Consider the following 12,868-nt stretch of genomic DNA (forward strand, 5'->3'; position numbering starts at 1 on the left):
AACCTTTAATAGTGAACTTAAAGCACTGGAAAAGAGAGCTGCATTTAGTGGGGAGGAGTTTTTTTTTTTTTTTTTTTTTTTTTTTGCTTGTTTGGCCTGAAACAAGTTACTGAAAGCCACTGGACTTTCCCTCTTGTAACAGAGAGGTTGGAATAACTGAAGGATGTTGGAAGCTTCAATTCAGAGTTTTGAAACCAATTTTGTATACAGAAACTTGATCTCAATAAAGTCAAGGAAATAACATTATATATGCTCTTAAGAATCAGCAGCGTTAGGACCAAAGACCATAAACTCCTCCAGATAGTACAGCTATCTTCCAAAACAGCAATGCAGTGCAGTAAGTAGCAGAATATCAGAACTGCCCATTTCACTAAAAACATACACTTAAAAACTGGGAGTTTTAATTACAGACACAATAGGAATATTTTAAAATACAAAACCTATCCAAAGAAAACAACTAAAATAACAAGAGACTGTCATAGCAATTGCTCAGATGATTACATAATATGTTGTCAATTTTATTGTTTGTTTTCTGCAAAATCTGTTTCCCTGTACCTAACACACAAAAAAATCACTAAAAGTAGTCAATTTTCTGCAGAGCATTTTCTCAGAATTCATCCATTAGTGTCACAGTAATCACATAAACAGAAAAAGTACAACAGATACTTTAAATTTAAATGTTAAAATCAACTCTTCTCTTTTTTTAGCATTGAAAACCAAAACAAACCAAAAAGGTATGAGCACTGCAAGACACAGTCTGAGTAAGGAAATACTACACCTGGACAGGTACATGGGAGTTTGTTTTAATACAATCAAAATACCATTTCTTTTATTAAAATGTTAATATTGTACTTTTTATAAAGCATCATGCAAAACCAGAAACAGCTTTATCACATACTGATGAAAAGGATGGAGAATATTCATCCCATATTCTATTATTTAATCACACCCCCAAATTCACAACCAAAAGAACAAGTTGTGCTGTTTACCCAGATGTGCTCTAACATAATACGTCGATTTCTGTTGAAAATGCAAACTGCAGAGTAGGAAAATGATCCCTTTTTCACCAGTATCACAAATAGTATGCAGAGAGGAACCCTCCTTTAAAAGTCAATTAGAGCATTAAGTCCTATTTTGCTTTTCTTGTTCTCTTTAGTGTTGCCCCTTTAAAAAAAAAAATCATCACTTCACTTGAATTATTCAACTTAAGCGTTTACCTTGATCAGCTGTAACAATGAATTCATCAGACTGTTTATAAGCATAAAAGGCAGCCTCCCTCCTCATCTGACCTAATTTTACTATGCTTCAATTCCAGTGACTGCCTCGAATTGTGCTGTAAGATACATACAAAGATAATTATGATACCCCATTGAGGAACTCATTTTGGTGAACTTTTACCTACTTGTTCTCTGCATATTTATTCCCTCTTCACATTTTGGCAATTACATCAAAATCTCCACTGTAATATTTTACATCAAGGTGGTTAACAACAGATGAACAGGGATGCCATCCTTCCAACACAAGAAATGACAACACACTGATAATTATGACAGGACCTGTACTTTTGTCATTTTAGAATAGGATGTGAGAATTTAGATCAAGGGACTCTGCGCTTTATTTTGTTTGTTCTCTGGGCTTTTTTTAAGAAAAAAAGCAAACCAGTGATTTATTTAGGAAAATGGTGGACTAAATGGAATGAACAGATTTTTCTTTTCTTTTTTTTCTTTTTATTTTGAGACAGAACTTTTACAGAGGACCATAACACACATACCAGTTCTATTCTTCTCACCTTCTTTCTTATTTTCTCTTAATAGTCAGACACTTGTTATCAGTTAGCAGTTTTCCTTAGTGGATTCAGAGCCTCAGACTCCATTCTCCAAGCAGGTCCAGTTATCAACAATACACCAAACTCTTGATTAAACATGAGCATCGTTCCATTGTTTGCTCCTCAGAAGCTCCAACAATGAAAACACAGTAGTAGCAGAAATTTCATAAAGATCAAGAACACTATTACAGTTCTTTGACAAGTTTTATAGAAGTCTGAATCACTTCAGAGCATGCTTGATCAGTCTAGCCTGTCTTTTTTGCATCTAGACACCAGTTACCACCTAGCATCTCCATACCAGCTGAGGAGTGCAGAAGGAATGGCAGCCTATTTTGTATAGAAAACCAAAGATTTGCATTAAGAGAAGCTAATGTTGAGAAAGGTAATGTTATTTCTACAAATCTGTGACTTTTGTAACTAATAATCTAATTCAAATACTGTGCTACATCTTCACTCTTCCCATTTTACTTTTCCAGCCATGACGCACAACGTATATTAAGTGACTTCATATTAACAAGTAACACAAAGGCATCGTCTCCATTCTACCTATTTAAATTTCTAGAAATTTCTCTTCCACGGTTTGTTAGGAACAGTGCCTTTTCTTTATACTTACATATAAAGTGGAAGCACAATCTTAAGTAAGCTTGATTATGAATGAATGTTCTTGTCAGCTACAAGCAGATGCATGTCCATACACATGAAAGGCACAAATGAATCTTCCCAATTTAAGGGCTTCAAAGTCAGAAAATCTTTACCACTTACATTCAATCTAATTTCAAGCTCTGTTCAGCAAAGTGATAGCTGAGAAATGACAGTTACCAATAATTTTCAGAGTGTACCTCAGCTGCTACACTATTACAAGCATGAAGTCTCAAACTTTAGAAGTTACCCGAGTAATGTAGCTAGTGAGAAAGAATGAAATTGCTTCTGATTCAAACTGCTGAATTTACTAGGATACAATATTTGTAAAATGTAGTAAGCTACAACAGTCTTCTTAACTGTAGCATGTAAACCCATTCCATTTAAAATTTGAAATATGTTGCAGCAAACAATAATAACCCTGATTTGGGAAGCTGAGTAATTGTATAAAGAAGTAATTTTTACATTGTAAGTGAAAATTATTTTCAAAAATTTGCGTTCCATATCTCAAATACTGCTAACATACAAAGACAGTAGGAATCTAGTAATTAGTAAGTCATTCAAAAGGAGAGAATGCTGAGAATTACAGTAAGTTACTAAACATGGTAATTTCCAAATCATATTGATAAATACAGTCTGTCTGGAGTACACTTCAAAACAAGAGAAAAGCTTTCACAATTGTGATTTCACTATATTGCCTAAAACAGCTGGCAATGTCACCAATCTTCCATGCAAGTTAAAACATGCAGGCCTTTTATTTTTGTTAAATCTAGAAGCTATTTTGAAATTAATTAAAACAAAATCTACGGTTTCTGAAAATAGCTTTGAATTTCTTGAATTCACCTTTGAATTTACATGCAAAATTCTAATTCATTTCATTAATGCAGCAAAAATGCAGTTAGCAGGACTGAAAGTATTTATTGTAAAGATTAAAAACACTTGTTCCTACCTCCACTTTCGTTCGGTAGAGAATGAGACGTTTTAGGCTGCCCACTTTGGCTATGTGGTTGAAAGCCTGAGGTGGTATTTTATCACATGATGAGAGATTTAACTCCTGAAGATGTGGACACATTTCAGTAATGACCTCCAAGCATGTTTCATTGAGGAAATGGCCACAAGACAACTCAAGACGTACTAGTTCAGAGCCACAAACTTTCAAGAACCTGTAAAAAACCCACATTTTAAGTGAAAAATAAACATACTTTCAGGTGAAAGTCTGAATACTGTCAAAACCTTAACCATGTAAACCAGAAAATAGTTTCTTCCAACAACGAAAAGGCTACAGACCTCAGCTCCTATATCACCTCAGTTAACTAACAGAAAACATGGTTAGGTTAAAGAAAATTAATTATAAGCACTCTGAAGAAGTTACTCCTGGATCAAATCTGTACCAATCCAGAAGAGACCAAGCCAATTAGGTGTTACGTTAGAAAGGAATATTACAAAAACAAAGGTAACCAGAGAATCAAGACTGTTTCATCAATGTTAACTTGATACTGTGCATAACCTAGATATTATACAGTGTTCTGTACAAAGGAATATTTGACTACATTTTAAGAAGGCTATATAATGCTGTACATGGCATAAGAAATCTAGTATCACTAAAGGAGTTTTAAAAAACATCTTTACCTTGAAAACATATTGCAAAAGAATAACTGGAGGTGAGAACAGTAGAGAGAGTTTTTTTATTAAATTAACATTAGCCTTGAAAACTCTGTTTCAGTTTAGAAAGTTGGAACATGCATCATTCTTGCTGTTTACTCTGAGACAGTGGAGCAGAGTACAACACAGATAATGTTTGAAATGCTTTTAAACAATTCTCAAAGCCAATTTTGACAATGGTCTGCAAGTTTCCACCAATTATTTCATATTTATCTTAGAAAAATCTGCAAATGTAAAAATGAGCTTAAACACATACTTTTAAATGGATGAAATATTCAGGAGAAGTATTTTAAGACTTCTAAGAAAAACATCTCATCTCTTTCATTAACAAACAAGTCAAAATCAACACTTCATAGCTGTTCTAGAACACAGATTCCTAAGTATTTCACGTTACTTTGATTGGAATTATAAAAATTTAATACATTAGAAGACAAAATATCCAAATTTAGAAACTTTGATGGTCTCTGCATGAATTATACCTTCTATCAGAGATACTGTATCAGAAATTCAAGCTCTAATATATCTAATCCAAGCTTTAATTAAAAACACATAAGCTTATGTCCAATTTTATTGCAATGATAACCTTCAAACTGTAAATCAATCTCTAGGCTTGTAACGTTTGATATTTAACAGGGAAGAAAAACCCAATGTTTGCCATGATTGTTGTACTTCAATAGTTTTTCCAGTAATAAAACTAAGTTCCTAACCTATGGGCTGCAATGAGTTCCCCTTGTTATTTCCTAGAAAAATGAAATAATTGTGAAAGACCATGAATTAGTTTCCCATAATAAATATTGTGATATTCTCTATTGCTAGTTCTATCCTACAAAAGCCTTCACATAGACAAAGCAGCTTTAGGTTCTCACACTTTCACTACAAAGTTAGTATTATTTCTTGGGTTTAACTGTAACAATAGAAATGCCAGAGACACATGAGGCTTCTGCTTGCACAAAAACTCCTACTGCTACAACTAAACATGTATTAGCCTTCCCAAGACTTTGCTCCTGCTGAAATTTAGGGTGAAATGGCTGCTGGTCTTAAAAGCAGACACATTCAGGGATGCATTCCTCAGACACTAGCAGTAGCACAGGACCTGAGTCTGTCTTTCAAGATCCAAGCTTTCAAACTTTCTCCTTTCCTTATTTTTTCATTACACGCTCAAGTCATACTTGTCATTCATCATCACCTTTCTGTATTCCTTTCATCTTGCATATTATGTGGCCTTAGTTTGATTATGTGGATCCTATGCAATATGGAGCAGAAAGGAGATTCCAGGGTGGCATCTCCATCCCTGAAGGTTTCCAAGAGTCACCCAAAACCTTGACTGACCTGATCTAGCGTTGGGGACACTGGCACTTCAAGTGGAAGCCTGGAGTAGACCACCTTCAGAAGTCCCTAACATCCAACATTTCTACGAGCCTATGCAAACAGAAACAAAGAGAGGGTCTGAGACACAAAAGGGGAGACATAAGCCCCAGAGCCACAGGGGTTCTGCCAAGTATGGCCTTCAAATCTACTCTTCCACTCTTTTTGTCTAACGACAGTCTCTCTTTAGAATCTATTTTAGCCTGTAAAATCAGAGTTCAATCAAACACCGAGCACTTCTTTGCTATTTTCATACTAGATACAGAGAATTCACCTAGACTAGTAAACCTTCTTATGGGAGCGTCAGAGCTAAAGTAACATGACCATTTGCAACAATTAACATCAGGTATTAAAACATTAAACTACTATTGTAGACTAGCAACAGAGTTCAACACTGCCATGGAGAAACACAGGATGGAAGTCCCCTGGAAATCCGAGTAGATACATATGGATTCATTGCTGATTACCAATTAACCAATTCCTCTATTTAATGAGTGCTTTAACAATACATTCACACAGCTTCTTTCAACAACAAATTATAACGTTTGTTTGAATGGTGATATTTTCCATAAAATGTTGTCAATCGCCACTTATTATACTTCCAGCTTTTAATTTGCTAACAGATAAATATTTTATGAATTACTCCATTACAATAATGGATGTTAGGCTAACTGCCAATATAATTTAACAGGGACTGGCTATTAAAAATGTTGGTACAGATCAACACTTTACTCATTCTAAGACTATTAAAAGTTAACATTACCAGGTCAGGGAAACACTCAGTTAACCCCCTAGACCTGGCGAACTCCAGGCTTACCAGCTCAAGGAGCTGTTATCCTCATAACGTTTTATTTAAATTCATTACACTTGAAACACACAAGCAGAGTAAGCACAGCAGTGAGAATTGCACTTAATGGCTTTGCTGCCTTTTTGGAAAAAGCTTATTTAGGAGACATTAAACAGAAAGGTAAGGGAAATGAGGGACATGCAGCAGAGTACAAGAACGAGCTGACAGGCCTGAAGCGATGCACAGAAAGTGAAGGAATTTGAGGAAGTCACCAAATAGCACAGGGCAGAGAACATTAGGCAGAACTTTAGAGTTCTCTGAACAACCAAGTCACCCCAATCTTTGTTTGCAATTAACAGGCTGCTCAGGACAGAGGTTTTTGCTAACGTCTTTTTACATGGATCTCCAAAGCCACATGGCAAGGTAGAACGTGGGTTCTCATGGTTTCAGAACAAATGTGGCATGGCCTTCACAGTTCTGAAACTTAACAGGCACTGGATGACTGGCTATGACTTAACTCATTTGAAAACAAGTAAACCCCAAAAAAGCACCTTTTACTTCAATCAACATTTCTTCACATACCTCTCCTTTAATCAGTGAGGACTGACTAGTTCCTGTTTTTAGTCTCTCCGCCTTTCTGCACAGTCATCGATCCCTTTAGTTTAGCTTTTACTATCAATTTTATACGCACAATTTCTGAAGTGATTTCCCTTCATCCCTTCATGTTTGTTATGAAATATGACTAAAGCTAGAATAATGTGAACATGTACATTTATTTTGCTAGACAACGGATTGGGCCTTTCTTTCTATACTTCTCATTCTAGACCACAGCATTTCAGGCATATTTTTTTTTGGTGGTTGTTTTTTGGGGGTTTGTTTTGGGGTTTTTTTGGGTAGGATTTTTTTTTTTTTTTTTGGTTGGTTTGGGGGGCAGGGGGTGTAGTGGTTTTTTTAATGAAAAGAGCAATCTCATTTTCCACCACTTTCTGCCTGCTCTCAAGAACTGCTGCTCATTTCACCCCACTTCAGTTTCAGGGAAGTAAGTTGGTTCTAGTGAAATCCTTCTGAAACACCAAATATTTTTATTAGCAGTTAGGACCCTATTTGCTCATGCTGATGTTAAATCCATCATGATCATGAGGTCACTTAGAACAACTTCCAATCTTGTAATTCATGTCTGTGTTGTAAGAATATCCCATGAGCCAAAGATAATCCAAAATTAAAATATCAAGGTACAAGAAACAGAAATCTTCATACCAGAACTGGCTGCATAAAATCTCCCAAACAAAATTCTCAAAATACCTTTAGATATACACTTATGCAGGTACTGAACACATCACATCTGATCCAGTGGTTTCTAATGGAACTGCAATGGATCCAAAGCCTACACTTCACTCTTAGCATAATGATCCTCACTTACTCAATATCCCATGGTTGAAAGTTACTGAAAACTCTACAACAAACGAGGATCACAGTCCAGTTGTCTCCCATCTACTCATCCTTCCTAAACAAATAGCTATTTACCTTTAGTACAATTATCCCAACAGGTTTCAATCATGCCGATTTTACCAAAAAGATTTTGAATGAAAATCAGTTACTCATTTTGTAGTCATTGACATATGACTATCACTGAATCTGGTGTCCAAGAGTGGGGAGTGGGGAAGCAATTTCCCTTTATGAACAACATAGGGCTGGATAGATTTTTTTTTTCTTTAGTACTTTCTCTTGTAGTATTACCTTATGCTAGCATCCAAATCCATTACTTGACAGAAATAGTACTGCCTCATTTGCCTAGCTTTCCTTGGTAGATCCTCCTAGAACCAGTATTTCAAGCTACTCAGGTGTCCTGCTTTCCAGAGCCTTCCACCGGACAAGAATAATGTAAAAACCATTTGGATTTCATTCTTCCTCATCTCACTTCTAAGATCTTGAGGTGTTCTCTTTCTTACTGTCATTCTATTTATATGACTACTCACACAAACTCAGCAAAGGATTTCATAATCTCAACCTGCTTTGCAGTTACAGTCTTGTATTTAATCCAGTGGTTTGAGGAATTACATTTTAATGTAATTCTTGAGGTGATGTTCAGATATTTTTATATTCACGGTGATGCTTTTCCTTTAAGGACTGCTGTGTTACACGACAGCAGCAGCATCTAGTAGAGATAACTGTAATAGAAGTGTTAAGATTGGTATGACTAGAGAACAAATGGGTACACACAGGTCTAGAAGCACGAGAAAGAACAAATGGCAATGCAAGGGCTGGTAGAGCAGAGTGTGTTGGTATAAGTCAGATTAGCAGGTCACTGAGATCCTTGAACATACGTATGTGCAGTTTCTCACGACACGCGGATTAGGAGATGAAGAACAGGCGGCACAGGATGGTGAGACCACACGCTAGACTAATCACTTTGGACACACGTCTCAGTTGTCTTGGTGTATCCAAGTGCATGCTTGAGAGACTGAGCAAAATCATTCTTCTTTTAAAATGAAGTCATCTCCCTTCCTCTAAACTGTTATAATAGTTACAATGTTAATTTCTATTCTAGCATGTATTATGCTTTTTTGTTTGCATCAGCAAACCTTAAAACACTGCATGTAAATAGGGAGAAAATTAAATACCTGATCTTGGGCTTTTCTCAACATAGATTAACTATTTCAATAAAAACATGCACAACAAATTTCATTACTTAATCTCAGTTACAGTAACCCTAGGTTTTCCTAAAAAAACCTGTAGAAAATGAAGTGAGACACATGATTTTTAAATTGAAAATCCCCATAAAGTCACATATTACTCCTATTTTCTGTGACTATTTGATGTGTGTTTCAGTAATTTCTCTGACCTTCCTGCTAGTCTGGTTTGTAGCAAAGTGTCACCAAGTTAGATGTTGTCAAAATACACCTCTTAACAGTAACTAAAGCCCTCAAACATTAACAAAATTGTTTAAAGAAATATTCCTGGATGTGCTTGACATGCAAACACTGCACCACTAACCTGAAAATAAAACACTTAATTCATTTTCAACGTATAAAATGTTAGAAATAAAAATTCCTAATAACTCAGATATTCCGAGCAGAAGAATTTAACCAAGCTAGTGACGTTATCTGTGATACAAAGAAATCTACATGCAGAACTCTGTTTTTAAACTGTCATTGTCCTTTAACTGTTTAAACTTCAGAGCATTTATTCAGCATCTCGATATTTCATATACCTTCAGCCAACTTGCCTCACTGTTCCTATATAGGTCTTACCCTCCCACACTGATATTCCCCTGGCACAAAAAAAAAATCCACCGTACCTCTAATGTCAAGAGAAAAGCAGCACTGCTTATATAATGCTTGCTGAGAAATCTTTGTTTATTCCCTGCCACTTTGCATTCCAGACACTTGAGACTGCACAGATACTCATTTCATTTGTCTTTCACTTTTCCGTATACTTCTAGTTCAATCTGAACGATAAAGTTTAGTTAATTTATATTATATGCTGAAATGAAAAATTTATGATAGTCATTTTTAGCCCTAAGGAGTAGATGCTATCAATAAGTTAAAATACCTTCAGCTTTGCCTCGGGATGTTCATATGCCTGAAGCATTTTATCTTCTCATGATAATACAGTATTTGCTTCAGCCACATTTCTTAAAATTACTCTTTTAAAAAATTTCCTACTTTAATACATTTTTACAAGAAAATATATATTTTCAATTATTTCTTGCAATCATGTCTATATGAACCTTTTAAAGCAATACACAAATTTACACAAGTTACTTCATTTAAGACTGTCGTAGAAACTACAGATAAAAACATTTTCGAAATATTTTCAAAAAAAAGTATTCAAGCATGAGTAGCATTTAAACATGCCCTGACTTGCAAAAATCATAATCTAAACTGCATAGTTGTAAGAATGAAACTACCAGCTTTGAATTCAACAGTGCCAACTATAACACCAAATGCTGAGAGAAGTGCAAAAATAAAGAAAACAAAATAAAAACCAGGCCCTGTAAAAGTGAAATTCTGTTATCTATGAGGATAAGGTATTTTGGTTTTAGCATTTTGCCGTTTCTATACTGCAGCAATTTGTAGTGTTTGTGAAGTTATTTACAAATTTCATTTAGCTAATAATGTTTTTTTCTCCTTGAATTGACAAATACAGATTGACCTTTTAAAAACAACATAACAGAGTCCTTCAAATTGTTATAAATCATAGGCAGAATTCTCTGCACCTACAAGCAGTTGGCTTGACAGCCACTCCTGGTCTCTTATGCAGCAACTTCCACAAAATTTATAAATCTAAAGTATTGGAACAAGCAGTTGAGGGTCATTTGAACTCAACCTCAAGTTACAAGAAGACTTTCTCACCAATTAAATCCAAAATAAAACATGCACAGCTTGGTGCTCTACAGGCACACCTCACTGCCTTATTTTAAGATTTCCTTTGCAGAAAGAAATAGAGAATACCAAGACCAGAGAGGGACCCAGTGAGAGCAGGATAAAGAGATATTAACTAACTGGTTCAGAAACATTCATGCAGTAGGCAGCAAGAGAAGATTTTACACTAATAAATGCAGTGGCATATGTCTTCTGTTAGGTACAGAAACAGACAGGAATACTTAAGTATTTAATTTGTGCAAAGGACCATTACAGTCTGAAAATGTGATTAAGTTTTCAGTAACAGTAAACATCCATAGGTAACTGATAAAAGCAGCGATGCACTCTCCCCAGCCAAGTGAGAACCTCCACTGCAACACTCATTCTGAAAAATAAACTGGAAAGAAAATTTAAGTGTGAAACAGAATTCCTAGGAAAGTCGAAATACCTCAATGCTTTGGAAACTCTGTTTTGGGTAATATGTCCCAAAAGTTCCTCCTAGGTGAGGAACATCTAGAAGTTCAACAGGAAGAAATTATGGGAGTTCATGACTACATGTCCTGGATGCTGCAATATCCACATGGCGGTGGTATCTTAACAACAGCCAGAGCAACAGAACAAAAAACATTACTTGACAGATTTCTCCTTTGAGGAGCAATATTCCTTACCAGGAAGACATTTTCTGGAAGAAAATGTTACATTAATGCTTTTGAAAAGCAAGTGTTGTTCTAATAAATCTCCTGTATTAATAGATACTTCCATAGAAAATGAGCAGCAAATTTTCCTTTCATGAAGGATAGCAAATTTGACAAACTAGCTGATGAAGAATGTCAAAAGGAAAATTTCTGTTTGGAAAATTTACTAGAAAACACATTACTACAAAACAAAGAGTTGCAAAATTATTTCTATATTAGGAAAGAGAACTTTCAAAACCAGACCCAGTTACAGTGGAGATTTTTGATTCAGAGGTGAAAATTCTGAGCTTAGGTCATACCTGAAAATTATTTAGCTTACCATTTTGTTACAAAAATTTACAATTGAACTGCATCTCCCATTCCCAGACTGAATGTATTTCTTCCAAGAAATTTTCTTCCAGAAACAGAGGTAACTTCACAATTGTATCAAATGTTCAAGAACTCTTTTTTCCCCTTGTTATAAATAAATAACATCTGCTATAATGAATATAAATTGACCATGTTTATTCACAGATTATTAATAGTCAAACAATGAATATTTATAATTTTAGAAATGCTGGCTACATGTAAGCACTGCTATCAGATCAGCACAGAAGTAAAAAAAGTCATTAGCAATAAACACGTTTTCAACTAACCGAAAGTCAGAAATGACAGAGCTGTAAATTTGTAATTCTCTGGATTTGGACATTCATTTCATTAAAGAGTACAAAAATTTTTAGCCTCACTGTATGTTAAAAAAAAAAAAAAGAACATAAAAAAATTGCCATGAAGATGCACACACTTTAAGTTTTAGAAAGACAGATTTAATGGCTGAGCATCAGAAAGCAAGCACTTACAATTTGAGAGTTGAATTCTTAATTAAAGCTGGCATATTTATCCTCCGCATAATGTATGTAATATGAAATCCAAATTTAGGAGGAATGGTTGTATCCCATTCAACAACTAGCTGATGTCTATCTCCTTTTTCTACCAAACAGCACAGAAGAGCACAGGGTGCTTGGATTATACTGGAAGGTCAGGAAAAAAGTTACATTCTTGTCTTGACGAAGTATTTCTTCAAATTATTTCACTTCCCCAGGGAAGGCACCCAGGCACCAAAGGAAAGAAAATGTTTGAATATTTAACCTTTCTATTCCAAAAACCAATGAGTTAGAACAATTTTCTTTAGATATAGTAAACATTTCTGTTTCTTATCGATCAAGTTCTGCTTTCACCTGTTGTTGCTGATTACCTCTTAGTTGAAGCAGCAATCTTTGCTTAAATGAAATGCATTGATAGATGCTGTTTAACTAATGCAAACGAGCAAAGAAGCAAGAAATGATACGTTAAAGCAGAGAACATGACTGTTATACAGTGAAGAATCCCTGTGAATTTGCTATTTTAATGACCTACAGCACAGTCATATTTTCAGCTCAGTGGAAGATGCACATGCAAGCCCCCTGTTTCCCAACGGGGCTAATGTTCTAAATCATTTTTATGAAAATATTTGCATTTACATTGCACTCCAGTGATTACTTAGGGCCCATACCTT

At 35.2% G+C, this 12,868-nt stretch overlaps 1 protein-coding gene across 3 annotated transcripts in view; it reads right to left on the reverse strand.

Moving 5' to 3' along the window:
* Positions 1-12,868, reverse strand: part of FBXL4 (F-box and leucine rich repeat protein 4) — a 59,347-nt gene that overhangs the window by 21,720 nt on the left and 24,759 nt on the right. For all 3 annotated transcript variants that reach the window (XM_026844313.1, XM_026844312.1, XM_026844311.1), the window contains exon 6: positions 3,414-3,627. In XM_026844313.1, the coding sequence (XP_026700114.1) occupies positions 3,414-3,627 (214 nt within the window). The remainder of the gene's footprint in view (positions 1-3,413; positions 3,628-12,868) is intronic.

The sequence above is a fragment of the Athene cunicularia genome (genome assembly GCF_003259725.1).
Source record: "Athene cunicularia isolate RWA chromosome 3 unlocalized genomic scaffold, athCun1 chr3_part1, whole genome shotgun sequence".
NCBI lineage: Eukaryota > Metazoa > Chordata > Aves > Strigiformes > Strigidae > Athene > Athene cunicularia.